The sequence below is a fragment of the Papilio polytes genome, unplaced genomic scaffold, assembly GCF_000836215.1.
Source record: "Papilio polytes unplaced genomic scaffold, Ppol_1.0 DF824292.1, whole genome shotgun sequence".
Lineage (NCBI taxonomy): Eukaryota > Metazoa > Arthropoda > Insecta > Lepidoptera > Papilionidae > Papilio > Papilio polytes.
In genome coordinates this window covers 392,621-413,988 of record NW_013524912.1, presented here as the reverse complement: position 1 = coordinate 413,988, position 21,368 = coordinate 392,621, and the positions used below count along the sequence as shown (strand labels likewise).

The window sequence follows — 21,368 nt, the reverse complement described above, 5'->3', positions numbered from 1 at the left end:
ACCTTAAGTAATAAAAGAAAAGTCTTATGTTTTTCTACTGTTTATTGAGATATACTTTTGTATACATGTAGTATAATTTGCAAAAAAAAAACTTTGCATTTCACGTGTATATTTTACTAGTCATCTATATTACTAGTAAGAATGTGATATTCGTTAACATCCTAAATAACTATTGCTAACGGATAACAGATAAAATTAATTGACCTAATTTTCTTTAAAATAACGTAATACTAACGTAGGTTAAATTTGACTATACTTTATTTACATTAACAATACAAGAGTTGCAAAATATAGACCGAAAGGTACACGTGCAAAGTTCAGTTATTAAAACTAAAAAAAAACCACGAAAACCGACAGTTCGATAACAACAGTAATTGTAACTATCTCGCAAATACTAATACTTTGTGTTTATCAAATTAATACATAACCTTCTTGTCGCTCTTGTCTTTATTTGTGATGTCAATTTGCTTATACAATAGAATAATTTTTAATGTCGCTTTTAACTTATGACATTTTCGTGCATGAACTATCGCTCAGTTCTGGGCATACAATATTTAAAAGCTAACATATAAAAACGTCTAATATATTGCTGGTATATATTTTCTACAACACAACTCAACAAGATTTCTTAGCCTCTAACAATAACAAATATAGCAAAATCATAGCTCATATGGCTAATTTTCGACTGACACTTGTGTGGTATTCTTGTAGTAAATTTATAGCCTAAAAGCTATATATTTCAATACTTTTGTATTCTTCCCTGAAGTCACTTTAAAGTTTATTAACAATAAACAAGAATTCCTCTGTCCCTCTGATAACAAGAAAGCTATTTTTTTTCTTTACTATCTGTAGAAACTATTTTCTTATATTCATCTACTGTTTCGTTGATTAGTTTATTAAATATGCTCTCGAACAGTTGGTTCTTTACTGAAGCCTCTTCTGTATGTAGCGATGTCCATTCCGGTTCACAACGTCTCCATTCCGCAAATAATATATCATCAATATGATCTGTCCGTCTAGAACTGATGCCTGTAAAAACATTTATTACATTTAAAAAAGTCTAGATATTAGGCCTATAGATTATTACATTTTATTCCCTTTCCCTCTTAAGATAAAAGGATGGAAATTAAAATAAATTTGACGTGGGAGACGTATATGGGAAAATATCCCGTTTATGTGCGTACCTCAGTCGATTAAGGGAAGGCAACGCAATTGCGAATATCTATAGGGAGTCACTTCGCCATTTTGGCGAATTCATGTGGCTTCTCTTTTGTCACCTTATGATAATAAAAATACAGATCTAGAAAAGGGCAAAAACTATTTATTCAATCTTACCTGACACGAAAGAAGGTGTCGCACCTGACAGAACTTCTTTCATCTCCGTACAAGTTTTAGCGACTATCTTCTTAGTATCCGGTGTGGGTTTTTGTGGCAACAAATTACAAGCATCCCATGGTTTATTGCTTTTCTCGATACGTTGCCCTTCAACACTTTCATCGCAGAAATCTTTAAAGAACGCATCGAATGGATCATTTATGTCCAATAATTCGTTTCTCGGCTCTATGGTATTTTGTATTTTATCTTCAGAGATATGGTCGGGTAAGAACATTTTCGGCGGCTTCGGCATTCGAACCTCGCTCGGAGGTATGTAAGGCGGCGGAGGTTTGTCCGGTATCTCACGAACGACTAGCAATTGACACTGTTGCTGTTCTAATGCTTTTATCTGGAAACGAAAACGTATATATTACAAATGTGCAGTAATTTTGCACATAAATAGAAATTATTTTATAATAATCGATTAAAAACCTAAAAACTGAACTATCTATGTTGTTTTATTCATTAATCGAATTTAGTAAAATGAATGAAATTTCATCCACAGCTACTTTTATTGTTAGCAAATGATGAATAAAATTTAAACACTTCGGTGTTTAGGTCTACTTAGCACGTCGTGAAGATTCTGTTAATGTTAAATTTTAATAGAAATCTGACACTTTCAATATTGCGTTGCAAGTAAATTACTTACATAACAGTAAATAATAATTATTAAGTAGGTGAATTACTATTATTAAACAACACTATCTTTGCACTTTGTATTCTAACATAATAATGTTACTTCTATACGTCACTGTGCTCTTATAGTTAACGGCCAATTAGATTCACAAAGGATACTTAGCAATATCATCAAAAAATCGATTTTGTAACCGCGACACTATAATTACGTGATTATCATAATTTAAATTAATCAAAACAATTAGGTACCGAGTTAATTAATATTAGGTAATTAATAATAATCAATCTTATACACCTGTTGTGTTTACGATGTGACCCGCCCGTTACCACTTTATTGATAGTGCGTAACAAATCGGCGCATCTCTGCGCATCTCGGATCTCTTATTTTCATATATCGTTTCGTCATAAAGTACGATTTTTCTTTTTTATTCCTACTTTTCATCTTTCCAAACATAGAAATCATCAAATGATATGACCTATCAGGTACAAGAAAACGTTGCAGACCAAAACAACCTTCGTAAAACGAAGTACGAGAAGTGGCAAGAAATTTGATCAAAGAGGGAAATAAAGATGGACAGGCAAGTGGAAAAGGGCCCAAATATTAGAATAAAACGCTAAAATAAGAATATAACAAATAAAGTAATCAAGTACTATCCCAATTAAAACGAGAGTAATTATGTGTAATGCTCTCATTTTATTATATTTTTTAATGGTATATATTTTTTTCATAATAGTAACATTATATAATGAATATACCTCTCTTTCAATAGCTAACTGCTGTCTTCTTAACTCTTCAGCCTCACAGAGAACTGGTGATGCATATTGTGACGAGGATGTGATGCTTGAAGAAAATACTTGATCTCTGCTTGTACTCTCTGTAATGTACACTTTTAGGTAATTCACAACAAAAGAATCCATCATTTACAGGGTGTTTAAATTGTGTTAATTATCTAAAGAACATTAATTAAATTCTCACGGATTATAAGAATTTAAAATTTATTGAAAGTGTCTCTATCCTTTCCTTTTTATACACCAAAATATAAAAAAAAAAACCTAATTTGTTATACACTCTTTAGTACGTAATAAGAATATAAGAAAAAACAAACCTTTTTCAACAGTTACATTTGACAGCCAAGTAGTATCAATAGGTTGATCATCGACTGGGTCAGAGGCCCCTGCAGGTACGGGCAAAGGCCCTGCAACACTTACACCAACCTCCCTACTACCTGTCTCTATCTCAACAGATAACATAGGCTCACAATTATATGTACTATCAATCCCATACACATTACTTAATCTCTTCAACATACTTTCATCACTATCCATTATCATTGTTACACTGTTATGATCACAAACATCACTATTTAATTCATTGTTAGATCGCATTTCATAATCATTGTGTACTTCATTATCATATTCCGGTGAATTAGTAAGCGACTGATCACCGAGACATTTGTAATAATGATCAAACTCTTCGACAAGACTATGCGCAGTGGAAACAGAACTCGATCCATCAGTATCAGGATTTTTTATATGCTCCATAAACTTTTCAAATGTATCAGTGTCTTTTGACAAATTATTATCCGAGTTCGAGGTATTGACAATATTTTTTAAAGCCTCCTCATTCACTTCATATTGTTTACCGTTACTGAAGATTTGTGGTAGTGACAAATTATGGAATAGAATATTTAAATAGCCACCATCGACGGCAATGCAGTTTTCAGCTGTAGTGGCTATCAGTTGAGCGGGTAAGTCAGCTACTAAGATACTATCACCCGTTTGTATACTTTTCTCTGCACTTGATGCAACTTGATGGAGAGGATTGTCAGCAGTCAATGTGCTATACCAAGCACTTTCTGACAATTCCTTTGATGTAGTGGAATCTTCACATCCACTACTCGAAAGATCAAAACACTTCAACGGTGCCAAAATACGATCAGAAGATGTGCTCCGCTTCAACTTTTTCTTACCAAGAATTATTTGTTCGACATCCACATTGTTGGTCAATTTCATTTCAATATTCTTCTTAGTCTTCATGAGGGCGACCTTACGTTTCTCAGATAATGTCAGTAACGCTTTTCGCATCCTTTGCATTTCACCACATTCGTGCTGCAATTTCAGCAATGCACCACGCTGCTTTTTCTTGAGAGTTGAAATATCTATATTGTCTTGCTTTTTCTTCTTTTCTAACCAAAGCATTTGAGATTTTATGTAATCTTTTAGAACATCCTCTTGCATCTTCAACACAAATAAGAAATCCCTCGCTCTTCTTTGCTCATTGTGAATGAGTAAATTAAGCTGAAATAAAATAAAATTATAACAACTTTAATAATTGTAATTACAGCACTTAATTGTAATATATATAATTGTACCAGTAATCAATTACCAAATTACAAGTGCACTTTATTGAGGTTTGTGGTATAATTGATGCTTCACTCGACATGTTTACAGATAAAAAGAATAACACTCACCTGACAAAGACTCTTTGAAGCCATTGTTTCACTATCATCAACATAACAACTATCATCAATCTTCGTTAAATTACAGATATAATCAGAATCATTCAATTTTGTTTGTTTACTACATGTTAAACTGTTGAATTTTATCTCTGTAAGATACTTTTCAGACAGTTTTTCTAAATAATTAAGAGATTCAAAAAAGGAATCAATAAAGTTGAGTTCCCTTTGGAATTGTTTGCAAAGAAAATCACTTTGTAACAGACTATTATTAAGCCGAATTGTGCTGATTATGTCCGATGGTTTGATTAATTTGTTAACAGAGTTTGTTTTACTATCAAAATTGATATCATTTCTGGATTTAGAATTAGATCGTGGTTTATCTTTCTTCTTTGATTTTACTAAGAAATCATCGGATTGTTTGTTTTTTATTTCTTTTTTATATAGCGATACAACATTTAAAGGGTAAACTAATGTTGGCGCGATATTATTATGTATTTCTTCATTATTAACTACATGAATGTCAATTTTTTGTTCCCTTGTATATGTGACAGTTGCACGTCCAATGATATAAGATGAACTTTTGATGCATGAATCACTTATATTCTTATCACTTTTTAATGTAATAATATCAGTACTTGGTGTCTTGAGATTCGGTAATGTGTTATATAAATTGACTACTTCTTCTGTAGTGGAATTTCGCTCATTTCTTAGAGTAACGTCAGGTATACGAAGACTGTCAAATTTTTCGTTTATTAAATCCATTTCTGTAATCTTATCTTCCATTCTCACAAGTAATGAATCAAAGGTACTATCGATCTGTGTAATTTGATCTGTCCGTATCGGTGGGTCTGTTTCTACAGATACATGTTTTGAAGCATTCTTTTTAACTTGAACCATCTGATCTATCATTAGTTCTTTTTTGGATGGTTTTTGTATCTTCTCATTGTAAGATACATGTATATTAGTCGGCGCCTTTTTTTTTACATTCACCGAACTTGCTGGCTGTAATTTATTCTGTTGGTGTTGAAATTTCTTCAGATTATTTTTATCTTCCGGGTTGTTTCCTTTTTGTAATTCATCATATAACATTTCTTTATTAGAATGTGCTTCCTTTTCATTTTCAAATGAAATAATAATATTTTTACTTAAGCTATTTTTAGAATATTTATTGATATTCTTTTTTTTATTCTCTATATCTGAAAACGAAATATAAATCAGGTAAGTCAGCAAATAGAAAGGTCCCAAATCATGTGCGAGAACAAACACTTTTTTATGTTTATCTCCTATTTCAATTAAGATAGCTAGTGAATCTGCAACTCATTAATTGTGTAGCATATGACTGCTCATTAAATATCATAGAGAAATAGTAAAAGCAGCAAACCTTTTTCTTTAATTAATCTTGCTTTGTCATTGTCAGCAATTTTTATAAGCTTGTTATCAAACTGCTTGCTCTTATTAATGTTAACTTTGACTGATTCATTTCCTTTACTTAAATCTCTATTTTTTGCTAACTGTTGTCTCAAATCTTCTGAATCTAAAATGTAAGAAAAACAGCATAAGCATTGCTCCGAACCCATACAACCGGACATGAAATCCACTAACCGCGGTTAGTTAGATAGATTGTAATTTGTAAGAGTAATAAAAGATGAAAACTGTAAAACAATGCAACCTGAAGTAAAGAAATATATACGAGTACTACTAATTTAATGGTATTCAAAAATGTATTTCATATTTTGTGGCAGAATATTTATGTATGCATCCACATTAAATGTTTATAATAAAATGTTACATACACTTTTTTGTCCTTTTCATTCTTGAATCTGCATTCATCAAGTCCAATTTTTCTGACTTTGGATCAACACCTTTCTGATCAGTTCCTACAAGCCTGCTGGATGTTTTTGGAGATGACTTCTTAACATCCTTTCCAGCTGAAGTAAAAACCACAATAAATATTTTTAACCATAATGTTAATTCCAAGTTTCGGCTACTGAACACTTAATGCTATTTGTTTTTTAAATATTATATTATTAATATAATATTTAAAAAACAAATTGCTAGTAAGAACCACCGCCAGCTCATATATTCAGTGGAAGAGAGCAAACAAGCAACGGATCACCTTATGCTCTTGATCCAATGTCCATCTACAATGCCAGAGAAATCGCAGATGTGTTGCTGTCTTTTAAGACATTCTTGTGGCCATTAATTAACAGACTCTATACTTATCTTTACATGTTCAGTGCCATTAACTAGACTGTGGTGTTCCCTTTCAAACAAAAAACTAGTACCAGCAATATGTCTGCAGTTCACCTTATACTGTGTATTTGTTTAGGCATTGGTGATCGATGAGTTCCAGTTAGGTTTTCTCCACAAAAACATAAAATCTCCAATCCCCCATAATAATTTAAATTTTGATGAGCATCTTACAATCTTATGCCTCAAAGTAAAATCAATACTTACAAATATTTGAATAACTCTTTGTTTCCTCTTCATCTCTTATATTAATAATTTTAATCTTCCGTTTAGGACAACTGGTAGACATGCTTGTTGGGTTTACTAAGTTTTGTTTTAGCGACCTAGTTGATTGAATTGGTTGGTCGTCGAGTGTTACAACACGGCGGAATCTTGGATGTAATGAATTCCGATTGCACCATGGTTCTGAAAATAAATCACCCTCAATAAATGAAATAACCTAAAATAAAGTTTCACAAATTTCAATGAAATTAAGGTAAGTTTAACAACATATATCAAATATTGCTTGGCACAAACATAAATATAAAAATAAACATCAAGATGTACAACGAGTTTGAACACCATACCTTCAGCATCAAAGTTTGGCAGTTTTGTGTATTTGATAACAGTGTTTTTGTGTTTTAATGAGCTTGGAAAAGAACAATTTTCAAGAGTAAAAAATAAATTAAACTCTGTGTTCAATTTTTCGGAATCTTTTTTTAAGTAAATTGAATCATCCATTATCTTTAAACTGTACTGTATGTAAATATCCGTGCTTTCATTTTTAAACGGTTAATTTTAACATTCGTAAATAGTACGAAACTGCAGTTAGTAGAACGTTTGGATGATAATGTTACATTTTGTTTTACATGAATAATGAATTTAGCTTTTGTTGATAATGTTTTTAGTAGATATTTACAAAATATATTTAGTTGATGTCAAATGGTCTATGCAAATGGTTGATGGTATGTTATTCTTGTCTACGGCCATCTTAACTTCCATAGATACAATCATAGAAGCTTTTAATAATTCATCGTAATTTATCATACAAAGAAGTTCGATGTATGTAGGTACCTATTCCCGTTAAGATAATCATGACCCCTATATGCAGGATGCAAAACATAATTATTATTCAGTTGAGTGAAAAAAACTAAAAACCATGGTATAATAAAAATGGTAAACTTTTGTATTATGCATAGAGTGGTCAAAATTGTCACAAATGATCCCCTACATCACTTCCTAGAAAATACACGTCGAAGTGTACAGGGTTATTAGTAATTAAACGTATTTCCTTTGGGAGGTAGTAGAGGGGAACATTTGTGATAATTTTAACCCCTAAACACATCACACAAAAGTTAACCATTTACGAGTTATCTTGATTCTTTTTATGTAGTCAATAATCCAACTTTAAAAAAAAATCTATCTATGACACCTTCAGTTTTTCTTAAACGTGCCCGTTTTTTAGCTCTCCTAAAATGCATAATAACTAGGAAGATGTTCCAAAGGCGCAGAATAAATCTACTTTACCGGTAGAAGTCAGCATCTGAGGCTATACAGCCGCGGGTGGGCCTGGGCCTGGTCCAGTAAATTCTATTATTCTATTTTGGTATTATTATTTTATTCTATCTATTCTGTGTATTTTGGTTTGGGCCTTTTGCTTCTAGCCCTTGACGCCGATGTTCTTAAGATACCGGTAGAAGTAGACTACCTTTTTTTGGCGTTGTAAAATGGAATAAAATAATTGAGATGGCTATCTTACTAACACCTGTATGCGAAATATATCGATTTGCATTGGAATGACGGTAAACGTCTAATAAGTTATTTAAATTACATTAGTTTATTGCGACTTGGGCTGATTTGTTCAACTTATTCTTAGCCCGGAAATAACTCTTGACATTTAAATTTTATTTTCATCATCATCATAACCTTACTGTACTTCCCTACTGAGGGGCTCGGAGCCTAACTAAAGCAAATTCAATTCAATTTTATCAAATTATTTCGAGATGGTCAGTAAACTAAAGTAAATCCGTATTAAACCACAGACAAGTCGAATATAGAGCACAAGGTAATGATACTGTATTATCTTAGTTTACACTGCATCAAAGTAAGTTATCTGTGAAAAGTTTTTGGAGTGGTCAATTTTAGATATGAATCCTGAATATGTACCCGATAATTAAATTGACTTTGCAATTTGTGAAACTACAATTAAAGAAATATTGACTTTGTGTTTATTGTTGATCTTGGCAATACAAAAATATCTAATCGTAAAAAAGGCTTTCATAGTTAAAATAGGTGTGTTCTAGGATTGTAACAATCAAGTATGTAATTCCTTTTGTTCAAGAATTAAAATGTTACCTCACTTAGAAGTTAGACAGAAGCGTTCTTAATTCGAATTCAATAAAAGAGTGAATTATCGTAAAGTGTTAATACAGTGTTACGTCATGTATTTACTATTTAGTGTTGTTAAAGACTATGTTAAAAAGTTTATATGAACATTGGCATGTGGTTCGTGCTTAGCTGTTTATTATTCTGCGATCAGCTTGTTTAATTTTAATGTAAGTATTGCAATATTGCTTTTTATCGTTTATTTTATATATGTGCGGTAAAGTAGCCATTTTTGATATACATAGTAAACTTCGCCACGGTTAGTAGATGCTTAACGACCAAGATCGGTATGCGCATGTCAAACGAATATGGGGTGCCTATTATGGAAAATTCGTAATCTTATGTGGATTGCAAGTAATTTCCAAACGAAATAAAAAAGGCTTAATATTTCGCAAGTAATTAATGAAATACAAGGCTTAATAAAAATAATAAAGATGTACATTTGAGTACTTCCTACCCTCTTGTCAGTTTGACCCAGTGAATAGCAAACAAATCCATGAAGTTAGTATAGTCCCTTATTGGTATCAGTCTGTCAGACACAAGATGGTTTTTGAGAAAGCTGAAGGATCCAAGATATCCATCCCTAGCCAAAGGGACCCTGATCCTAATCAACCCTCAAGTAAGTAATTTTGTCATTAAAATGTAGATATCAAAAAACAAAAGAGAAAATGGTGAATTATTAATGAAAACAAGTTGTTATTGATTTTTCTATTTTTGTCTTCCTACATCATATTTTGATGTGAGTAGGAAACTTAAATCATCTCAAACCTTATGTTAAATTGGATTCTGAAGAAGAGATTGTTATTTTTCTATTCAATTGAAACATATGTTCTTGAAGAGAGATGCTATTGATTTTACTATTTCAGTCTTTTTAACAAAACATTTTCTGTTCTGCCCCGCCCAAGCACATTTTTTTGGTGAGATTTATTGTTTCTGAATTTCAACAATTTACTGTAAAAGGAAATTCAACTAAGATCAGAGATCTAATGCTTTGTGATAACAATATAGACTTTTCCACTGTCAAGATTAAGAAGGTTCAATTTCATTGTATGGGATGAGATATTTGTGCTAATGTAGTGGTGTCGCGTCTTCATCTGTTAATGAGTAGCGGAATTCATGTCTGTGGAATAATCCAGTTGTTTCCAAAAAGTTCTGGAATAAAATGACAAATGAATCAACAAAAAAAATAAAATTTGGGGGATACCAAGGGACTCGGATATGACTCGGGGAGCTTACTATGGAAAGTGAACTGTGAAGAAGTCTTAAGTGAATTGCAAAGATGATTAAGTGACCGTTAAGTGAAAGTGCTAGTGTTATAGTGTCATTGGTGCCTTGTAAAGTGCTTAGTGCTAGTGTAGTGTAGTGTGCTGTGTTTGTGTGTGTCTTGTACAGTTAACAGTTAATTGTAAAAGGGAAATGAATCCCTGTTACTGTAAGTCAAGAATAAGTTAATGAGGAATTATCAAAGTGTTTTAACTCTATCCCCATGCTCTTAACAGTATTATATTATGGGTGGATAAAACTATTAACTCGTCAGACTGTAACACTGTTTTTGTTCCCTATTTGTTGGCCTGTGTGTGTGTTTTAATATCTCATTAATAATCTTACTAATATTATAAATGCGAAAGTTTAGATGGATGGATGGATGGATGTTTGTTAGCGTTTGTAGCCTAAAAGGCTGAACGGATCTCCGTGAAATTTGGCACAGGTTTAGAGCGTAGTCTTGAAGTACACATAGGCTACTTTTTATCCCGGGAATAGTTACGGTTCCCGTAGGATTCATTTATTTAGTTTTTTAATGTTTACATGATCATTCTGCAACGGTTCAACATATCTTAATGAAATTTGGCACAGATATAAAACAAAGTCTGGAGTACACATGGGATAAGCTTCATCCCCGAGACATGTCCGGTTCCCGAGGGATACGTAGTTTTTTTGTAATTTATACAGTTCGTATGTTTTCTAATACCACGCGGACGAAGTCGCGGGCAACAGCTAGTATTTGATTAATTGTACAAAACATCATGATGTCAGAATTATTAAAGGGTCAGTAGGTACTTGGATATTTATTTTTCCTTGGTCTTATAATTTTCAGAGAAGATGGTCTTAACACTTTAAATCTGATCCTCTGACTAATTATTCTTGATAGATCTGTTCTGCCACTGATCTCTAAATGGCCAGGCTATAAAATGTGTTTTTTGTGCCTATATGATTTTTTTCATTATGGCGCTGACAGTTGCGGTTGCGTTGCGTAAGGATTCGAAGTGATAATAGAAGTAGACAATAATGTCTGCTTAGCCTAGAGTGGCGCCGCTAAATCTAGATACAAAATTGCATAAAAGAACAAAACATGGTACGACAGCTCAGTATGATAAGAATATTGTGATACTTTTTTGACATTGACAGCAGGGCGCTAGTGAGCTATAATTCATTATGGAATTCCTCGGCCACAAATCAATAATTTGTCTATAATTTCCGCAATAATTCAAATTGGTTACCTGCAGATCTCACGGTTTGTACCTGCATAGAGGTATGATTTGCGTGAGTTGAGAGTCATCGGGCAATTCGCGACTCGCGGCTCCTATAGTTATAGTACAAAGTAAATCCGAGGCTCCTGCGGGAGCCCTCCAGCTTAATTACTCATAAACGAGGTTTAGGCAAAGCGCCATCTGCGCTCGGCCACTTCAAGCCCGGTGAATCTGTAAATGCTTCTTCAAGGCAAACAGTGGCCATTCAGTCACAAGACGGACCTTTGATCTTCGGCAATTTAACGTTAGCGATGCGAAGTATATTTGTATTCGTCAAGATAAATAGCGATAGGACAAATTTCCAGATGTGGCAACGGCTCAAATCTTCGCCATATCGTGATATTGTAGCCCATGTGTTAAATTATCACTTGGGGATGCCAATGCATAAAATACTGCGAGACTGGTTTTTAATTCTTCTTTACGACTTTAATATGATTAAATATTTGCAATGAATGTAAAACAATTTACAATATGGTTTGTAATTATTTTGAACGAAATTAATAAAATAAACTTTATCGATCAGTTCGTCGTCGAGACCAACTGTCAAACGTTTCGGAACGGTCGCAGGGTAAACGTCACTGTCAGATGGCAACACTGTTGCAGTGGTTTCGCAAATGTCGCGAGTCTTATTGATGAATTATTTTGTGTTGTATTTAATAATTGAACTTTTTGTTGTAAGTGTATAATATTTGCAATTGCATTTAGTTTAAAGTATTAAACAAAAGTATCTTAAATAAAAATTGTGATGGTGAATCCTTAATGACATTGTGACCAAAGTAAATATTATTGTAAGTATGCCTTCCTATATTTTTTGTTTATAGTATATTTTATCTATTTTGGGGGTTCGTTTTTGATCTGGTGTTATTTTCGTATTGTTCATGTTTATTCAAATTTTTATTTATCTTAATAAAGTATGAATTTTATCATTTATATAGGACTAAAATGGCAAAACCTTTATATGAAAGTCCCATAAATTCTTAAAGACTTATTCTTTTGTGTAGACATTTGTTATTTGTCAATATAAATGGATGCTACAAAGCTCTGACCTCGTGCATATAAAAATGGAATGACAATGAACAAAAAATAATCGGAAGGTGGGTTTCGACTGTGAGGCATACATATTAGATCATATTGTCATCTCTCTTATTCCCTTTAATAAAACGGAGACAATAATACAAGTGTTACAATATTGAAACCCATATTTAAAATTTATAAGTCACCATGAAATTTTATGAGTGAATAATTTTGTTGTCCGCAGCTTTGTTTGAGTTGTGAGTCTGGGATACTAATAAAAATACAGAACAGATAAAATTAAATAACTGACAGATTTCTAACATATTGCAAAACATCTAATTAACTTAATTGACTGTTAAATAGGCATAAAAGTAGAATACAGATAAATTGGGAATTCTAGTTTAAAACATACCTGTAAGTTAGTCTTACCGCAGAATTTTATTCAGTTTGAAGTTCAATAAACTCGGCATTACAGTGCAACAAGGAGTAATTGGTTAGAGTCTATTGTGACCCATTTGTATTGCACCGAGGGGCCTTGCCAATACCTCAAGTAATTGCTTGTTATCACTTCAATTCTATTCTTCAAGTAGTCTATAAAATAGATATATTGTAATAATTTGCATATTTTTAATTGTGGTATCAAGTAATTGTAGAAAATCTATTAGCTTTTGTCGAGTGGGAATAAAAAAAATCAAATTGAATTATGTGATCTTCCGGCTTACTTTGCTCTCCATCTGTGCTTTCATCAAGATCCACTCAGCTGTTTAGGCGATAAATTCTAACCTACTTCTAAACTTACATATTTCGTAAGGAGATTCTGATTTTATCGGCTAACTGCTTATTTTGTACTTATAATTAGTGTGAATAGTTATTCAGGGATTATTTCTTATAAAATTCTTTTTAACACAGTTACAATGACTTGGTTATAGTGAGGAGTCGCTTTTTGGCACACCAAAGGTCACAACCCATGTATACATCCATATCTAACTATATATTTTCTGTCTATATATTGTATAGATGTAATAAATTTGGAGTGTCTGTATACAATACCATTGCTGATATCGAATTTCGCATTTAAAAAATATTTGTCTGTCTGTCGGTAGTTTTCAAAACGGCTGGACTGATTTTAACGGAATTTTTACTGGAGGGTAGCTGACATGGACTGGCACATTTTAGACTACTTTTTTACTATTACTTTTAAATTTCGCGCTGTCAAAATCGCGACCAGTTCGCTACCTAACCGATTTTGACGACATTTCGACGGGGAGGTAGCTGGTAGGAAGTAGATGCACGCACGAATGTTATAGACGACCTTTTTTTTTAATTCCACGCTAACGAAGTCGTTATTGAATATATTTACATAAAAATGCCTTTATATTGTTTATAAATGGACATATGAAAGGTAATAGATATTGGTGGAACCTATTTTTAACATTTAAATGAACTGGGATCTAATTTACTTAGCTAATGTTCTCAAGTTCCTTTAAATATAAATTATATAATACTAGCTGTTTCCGTGCGGCTTCATCCACATGAAATTATGAAAATTTTATTTTATTGTTTTCATTTGTCAAATTATCAATAGCAAATGTCAAAATTACATGACATGACATGACGAACGTTAGCAATCTTTCTTTCTTGATGTTGGCAGCAACTTATGGTCTCTTTCCCATATTAGGATTTTTATGAAAATGTTTACCCCCTAAGTTTAATGGCGTGAAAATGTAGAGCCTAAAGGATGACGTAAGTGTAGGGCTTTTTATTAAAAAAAGGTAATCCTTTTGAATAATTTCAAAAATATGCTGTAATTGCTGAGATCTTAGGCAACGAAGAAATGTGTGTTTACGATTTGTTATAATAGTATAGATACTTTTTGTAATAAATTTTCTTTAATCGCTTGAACTCTCAGTATCTAGTGAAATATTCCAATATTTTCTTAGCACAAACTTAATATTCGAAGGAGATGCCACAGCCTTAACAACGATTTCCTCCACTTTCTAGATAAAAATCCACTTGACTTTATTAAATCCGGAATGCAGTTATTGAGTTTACGCTAAATGAATTATTTTTCAAATATTATCGTTCGTCTAGAAAATATAAATATTGCAGGGAAATTTGCTTTGATTTATTTTTAATAAGAAATCCTATTCTAACAAAACGGTTGAAGCTATATATTTTCACTATATTTAATTTAGTTATGAGTAAGTTAGAAAAATATTGCTATGCGTTAAAAGGACGATAACAACAAGCCAAAACTAGCAAATAATCAAGATTTCCATGGTTACCTAAAGTCTCAGCCATGTCTTCCTTCATTAGAAATTTCTACGAAAAGTAAAGTTTTATGATAAATATGCGGATGAAGGCGCACAAGAACAGGTAGATTGATAAGATTCAAAAATTTATACTAAAAGTTAATGTTGTCCTCCCTTTAATTAAATAAACGCAGATAACATTATGTTTTAAAAGAGAAAATAGCACTAAATAATATACAGAAATATAGCTTCCACGTACGAACAAAACGCATTCAGTGACGTTAGATAGGTCAGTTAGATTAAAGGACCTCAAAAATCTTTGTCGCTTCTTCTGCAACAAAATCTCTATATCGCTACTTGTATGCATGTCTTTCAGAGTTATCTTGTAACCCCGTCCTCGTCTGACTTTGGAACAAGTACATATTTATATAATAACGGGCATCTAATTGGGAGGTTATTTTTTACTTTATCCTTGACTTGACTATATCTAAACTCTCGCATTTATAATATTAGTAAGATATAACAAAGGATCATATAATTATATTAAATTGATGAAATATTATGTGAATTGTAGGTAAAACGTTTGATAAATAAATATTAATTGTCGTTGTGTCTTGAGTCGTATGTTCGATGTTAAAGTCAGATATATGAAAGATATTTTTCTAAAGGATAAAATTTAATGTACACCACATTTAAAAATGTAAACTGCAGTCGCCTTTGTTACATTGAATTCAGTTTAAGCGGATTTTATATCAAACGCACATATCCGTTGCTTTGACTTTGAAACGTACCTGCTCGCAGGAAGAAATGTTGGTCCTAGATTTATAGGAAAAGAGTACAATGGTAAATGATTATTTTATTCAGCTGTGATTTAGTTTTTATCTAACTGACAAGAGGGTAAGGTTTTTTTTGGATTTAATGTTGTTCGTGAAAACTATCTCTATATGTTCACATTTTTTTTTTCAAATTATTATTATCATTTATGTTTTAGAAGGCTTATGTTAATTTGTAAAATTTATATATTTAAGCGATTATAATCGGAGTACAATCGTCTGAACCGAGTATATTTAGTGCGGTGTCATTCGATTCGAATACCGTGAGTGTCATACCTCATCATCACCAGCAGCCTTTGTCTCCCACTGTTGAACATAGGCCTTCCCCATATAATGACAGTTACAAATTTAAATAATAACGAATAGTAATATTTATTCTCTTTAGATTTAGACCCAAACGCCGCTTCGTGATGTGATTCTGATTTGTTTGATTTCTATCATTTGTATTCGTGTTTAAATAAAATGCAGTGTTCGATAGTAAATGACTGTGATGTGACTCGATCCTACAAACATTAACGCCGGCACGCTCCTCGACTTAACTACTCATAAGCGTTGTTGATACCTATTCTAAAGTTTAATAAGCTCTCGCTCTTTTAAATAGTCTACATAATTGTATTTTCATATCTATACTATTATAATAAAGCGTAAACACAAATTTTTTTGTTGCCTAAGATGTCAGCAATTACTGCATATTTTTGAATAGATATTTTTTTAATAAAAAGCTTACGTCACTTACGTCACGCTTTGAGCTATATATTTTCATGCCATTAAACTTAGGGGGTAAATATTTTAGATAAAACCCCTAATGTGGCAAAGAGACCATAAGTTGCTGCCAACATCAAGAATGCAAGGTTGCCATGGTTTGTCATCGTCATGTCATTTTGACATTTGCAATTGATAATTTGACAAATGTAAACATAGAATTCTCTTAATTTTATGCGGATGAAGTAGCACGGGAACAGCTAGTTGATGTTATGAATGGAAAAGTTCAGATGGATGGATGATTGTTTGTTAGAGTTTGTAGTCTAAACGGCAGAACGGATTTCGATGAAATTTGGTAAAATTTGATGGGATAGTTTGGAAGAACACATAGCTATTCACTTTTTGTTTTTAATTCCGCGCGGACTGATTCGCGGGCGAAAGCTAGATAATTAAGATAAAAATAATGTTCTTAAGTTACGTTTTGATTCTTTAAATGTTTTAACATGTTCAGTGCTGGCGATTGTGTACATTGTTAAATATGCGGAACGGTACACCATAAAAATTGTAATGTCCCGGCACATGTAAAAAAAATACTTAGTTGAAAGATCAATAATCTTACTTTACCTTCGTAAAAAAAAATAATGCATGGTATATAATATGTAGTACTCGTTTATAATCACAACTATTTTAGAATGTATTTGTTTGTAATGTATAAAATTCGTGTATGTTCTGTTTACTCGTTTTGATGAGTTTTCGATCAAGACTAAAATGAAATAGGAGCAAAAGATCAAAGTTTATAGACTTTTACTGTTTTCCTTTATTTAGATGTATTTTTCATCTAGCAAAAAAAACTAAGATGTGGCATCCGATGCACTCTTAAATGTATTTGATTAATTTGTCTTTCCACTCAATTCTGTATTCGCTCCAACGGGCTTTAGATCTGCCGAGCATTCACTTTGTAAACCTGTACCTCTACCAAGAACGTTCATTCCTTTGTATCTTACATGTCCTTTGACGTTTTGGCTTTATCATATTAAACTTAAACGCTGCAGCAATTTAATTCTGTCTACTGATATTTAATATAATTTAAAGGAAATAAGTGCTTTCAAAGAAATGCATAGATACAGAATATAAATATGTACACGATGCACTAGGCGTCGCCCGCCTTTTTTTTTCTTATTAATATATTTTTAATAACTTTGTGTCTTGTTGAAATGATGGGGACATAAACCAGAAAGTGTTGAGATTGAATGTGGATGGCTACAAAGGAAGAGGAAGACCGAAGAAAGTATGGATGGATGGAGTGGATTCAGATATGACGGCTGATAGAGATGTATGGAAGAGCAGCACATACTGTGCCGACCCTCCATAAGGGATAAGGGAAAGTGGATGATGAACTTTGTGTCTTGTTCCGTAGGTTTGAAAATAAAATCAGATAAGCATAAGTTAAAATTATATTATCTTAATGGGGGGTCCATTAAGATAATATAATTTTTAACTACGTTCCGATATGAATTATACACTACAAGTTAGGAAGAATTATATTTTACCTCAAAGGCGTCTGGAAAAATATCACGTATTGATTTATGTCGGAGTATAAATAGCCCAATGGAGTGGGAGTTTTGAAGGTGGAAGTTTCCTTGAAAGTATTAGCGCTATTTTTATGTAGCCTTTTAATGTTTTTTTTCTCGTCTGTTTTAATATACTAGTATTACCTTATACTATAAGAAAAACTAAAAAATAAAAACCTAAAAAAATATAAACCTGTGCAAGTATTAAATGTCCTTTTAGAAAAATACTTGATAGAAAGTATTACTGAGAAAATTTCTGTATAAACGTCTGGGTACAGATTATAAAAGCTCCTTAATTTCAAAGGACTCGTGGTAAACCGTGTTTCCTCTTCTGTTTTATTTCTTCCAATACTCTACAGCAAAATTTACTGTGATGTTTTAACTAAAATATATTTAAGATGCACATTTAATTTAAAAGTGAAAGAACATGTAAATTTAATTTTGCTTGCAGTTTATAACTCGATAGTTAGTCTCCAGCAAAGTTTAGTAAGTGCTTTGTATAGGTGCCACGGGCTGTAAACTGAAAACTTAAAAGACGTTATTTAATATTGTCGTAGATATTCGGCGCCGACGGCACATCTATATTTTATACCAGTAAATCCATCGATTAAACTTTAGTTTTTTGTTTCGTATTTAGTGTTTGCGTAGACATGCCTGTATCATTCAGTTATGAATAATCGAAATAGACATTCGATGAAAATTCAAAACAGAATATTGTCACTCAAATGTAATCGTTTACGCTTCAATACGCAAACAAGGGCATGTCCTAAGCTTTGGTAGGGTTAATGAAAAAAATTATTAATCTCTATAGCCATAAAATTATTCTCTTTATTTATTTAAGAAGATAGTTATGAGAAAGAGCGGAGTAAAATAGATTGGAAAATGTGCTTGTGACGCTTTTACCACGACCTTTGCTTCGTTTGTGAAATGAAAATGGAATCGATACAGCCCTGTCCATAACAGACTGTTTTAAAATATTTAAAAATCATAGACATAGGAACAAAGTAGCCGCTGCTCTGTGAGGAGCCTATTACTATTCGCGATCTATTTAAAAAAAAATGGTAGGGCTTAATATAACTCGAGTTAATGTGAGACACATAGTTAAAGAATTTTCATGAGCGGATTTGTCCATTCTAATTATTTTCTTTTGTTAACAGCTAACACAATGGTGGTGAAAAACCGGGAGGTTGTCGATGACAACCCCAATCAGCTCGACCTGAACACGGTGGCGAACTACATCCGGCTGATGGACGAACAGCCAGACTACGTACCACCAGCCATCGAGCTCATCGATAACTGTGTCAACATCGTAACATGCCTAAGTAAGTATTTATTGAATATACAACATCATCTCCTACTCCCGTAGGGTCAGCGCAACAAGTTTTTGTCCTCCACGTAACTCTTATCATACGTCATCTCAGTCATCACTCCCTTGACCATGTCACGTTTCACAACATCTATCCATCTCTTTCTAGGTTTACCTCTACCGGTGTATCTCAACACTCATAACTAACACTATCGGTTTAACACATTTTTAGTTAATTATAATTAGTCTCACTAGTCTTGAATATGGAAGAAGGGGTAAGGAAAATTATATTGTAGGGAAAGTTCTGATTTTACCGACAAAAACCTCACTCCACCGCAACACAGCTTTGACAGCGTCTAAAAATCAAGGTAAAAGCGAGTAGAGCAAATAATTGAATATGCACTTGAAAGTACTACGTAATTTCATTCGTTTACATGTAAACTGTATGAAGCCACAAGGTTGTAAAGTTATAACGTACGTTATGGTTAACTTTTTAATGTAAATCAGTTTGTATTTTATTTCCGGACGCAAGTACACTGTCATACGACATACGACAGGAGGTAGTCGATATGTCCGGTTCGCTTGCACTAAAATTTATATGTGCTGAATTATCGATTTGTGTCGTGAACTCTGTGATGATGGCGAGGCATCGTTCGTTACATTAATGTTACGTGCTTTTAGCCAACCGCGATCCGCATATACCTAAGAGCTGTTAATTGAACCAGTACAAAATTTGTAAATGCCATGCTCAACCAACGTCCCACATCACTTATTCAATTAACGTAAAACAGCCATTTTATGAAGTAATATGATATCTATCTATCTATATACACATATAATAAGGTGGAATGTCTGTCTGTAATATCAAAAGAAAAATTCCAGATTATGGCAAGATGATATTTGCGTTGCTGATAACGAAAATTGCATTTAAAAACTTTTGGTCTGTCTGTTTTTTCAGACTAAAAATTAAATTAAAAATTTACGATTTTCACAGAATAACTAAGTAATTGAAATAGCGTAATGGCCGCCAATTTGACGTTTCTCTAATTTTAGAATATAGAATATATGGTTTATTCAACCGTCGCAAGCTTCAGCAAGTCAATTAGAAACTTAAACACTGACTTGCGAGACGAAACTAGAACTTATAACCAATTTGGCTATTTGCACTTCTATCTATACTGTTAATATCTATACAATTGGAGTGTATGTAATAACGAACAAAAAATCTTTTACGAGCCACGTTAATTCTGGCTTATTTCCGAAACTGAAGATATGAATCCAAGAAATGTAATAAGTATTTTTATTATTACTACATATTTTTACTGTTGGTTTGTTAGTAGTTTATGATTTTGTTTAAATTATTTAGGTTAAAAGAAATTTATTTATACACGATGTCACCAGATAAATAAAAACATTTTTTTTAATCGGCGATAAATTAAGTAAATTTCGAATCGAAACCGCTGCCTAAGATAACAATCCTACCAATGTTACATGCTAGATGATATATTGACAATGTCAATTAAACAAAAAGAAAACAAATTTATATGAATGTTCATTGTCTTAGGCCAAACTGCGGGTACAGAAGATCAACTGTGGGGTCTGCTGACGGCCGTCGAAAATTACCTCGTGCGTCTCATCACTTCCTTAGAAAACCCGTTGCGCAGTGATCTCATCGACTCCATTTTGGATAAATTCTTCTCCATAGTCTCCGATCCAAGTAAGTAAAAACCACTACATAATTAATTTAACACTTTCGTGTTCGTGACAATATTCTAGATTCTTCTTACGAGTAAAATTTTTGACACAATGGTGTAGTACAACTTTAATACAACGGCCGTTTGATTTGAACTTTGAGTGTTGGATTACTAACAGTGTGTAAGCGCTTACAATCTGACAGATGTAAATTTTTTAAATTGGAGTTAAGTGTGGCTTGGATTTTTTATTCACAATGGGCTGTTACACATTTAAATGTCGTTCTAGTATTCGGCCGTATGTGTCGTAATATGTTGTCAACATAAAGTAATTACATGAAGCGAGTGCTCTATACGAGGTCCGCTTACAAAGGACGAGACAGGGCAT

At 32.6% G+C, this 21,368-nt stretch overlaps 2 protein-coding genes across 4 annotated transcripts in view; one reads left to right on the top strand and one right to left on the bottom strand.

Moving 5' to 3' along the window:
* Positions 1-47: 47 nt before the first annotated feature.
* Positions 48-7,662, bottom strand: LOC106102503 (putative leucine-rich repeat-containing protein DDB_G0290503). The gene is made up of 10 exons (XM_013282006.1): positions 7,286-7,662; positions 6,927-7,124; positions 6,263-6,397; positions 5,851-6,003; positions 5,634-5,665; positions 4,482-5,579; positions 3,117-4,308; positions 2,767-2,885; positions 1,336-1,723; positions 48-1,029 (listed from the first exon to the last, which is right to left on the bottom strand). The coding sequence occupies exons 1-10, from the start codon at positions 7,437-7,439 to the stop codon at positions 827-829; spliced, it is 3,672 nt and encodes a 1,223-aa protein (XP_013137460.1). The 5' UTR covers positions 7,440-7,662; the 3' UTR covers positions 48-826.
* A 1,138-nt stretch (positions 7,663-8,800) lies between these two features.
* LOC106102862 (ubiquitin carboxyl-terminal hydrolase 35-like) overlaps positions 8,801-21,368 on the top strand; it is a 30,364-nt gene continuing 17,796 nt past the window's right edge. For 2 of the 3 annotated variants that reach the window (XM_013282478.1, XM_013282462.1), the window contains exons 1-3: positions 8,801-9,253; positions 19,141-19,305; positions 20,854-21,006. In XM_013282478.1, coding sequence (XP_013137932.1) covers positions 19,149-19,305; positions 20,854-21,006 — 310 coding nt within the window. In that variant the 5' untranslated portion in view covers positions 8,801-9,253; positions 19,141-19,148. Of the gene's footprint in view, positions 9,254-12,330; positions 12,400-19,140; positions 19,306-20,853; positions 21,007-21,368 lie in introns of those variants that run through there. The other variant, XM_013282469.1, reaches the window with a different exon arrangement.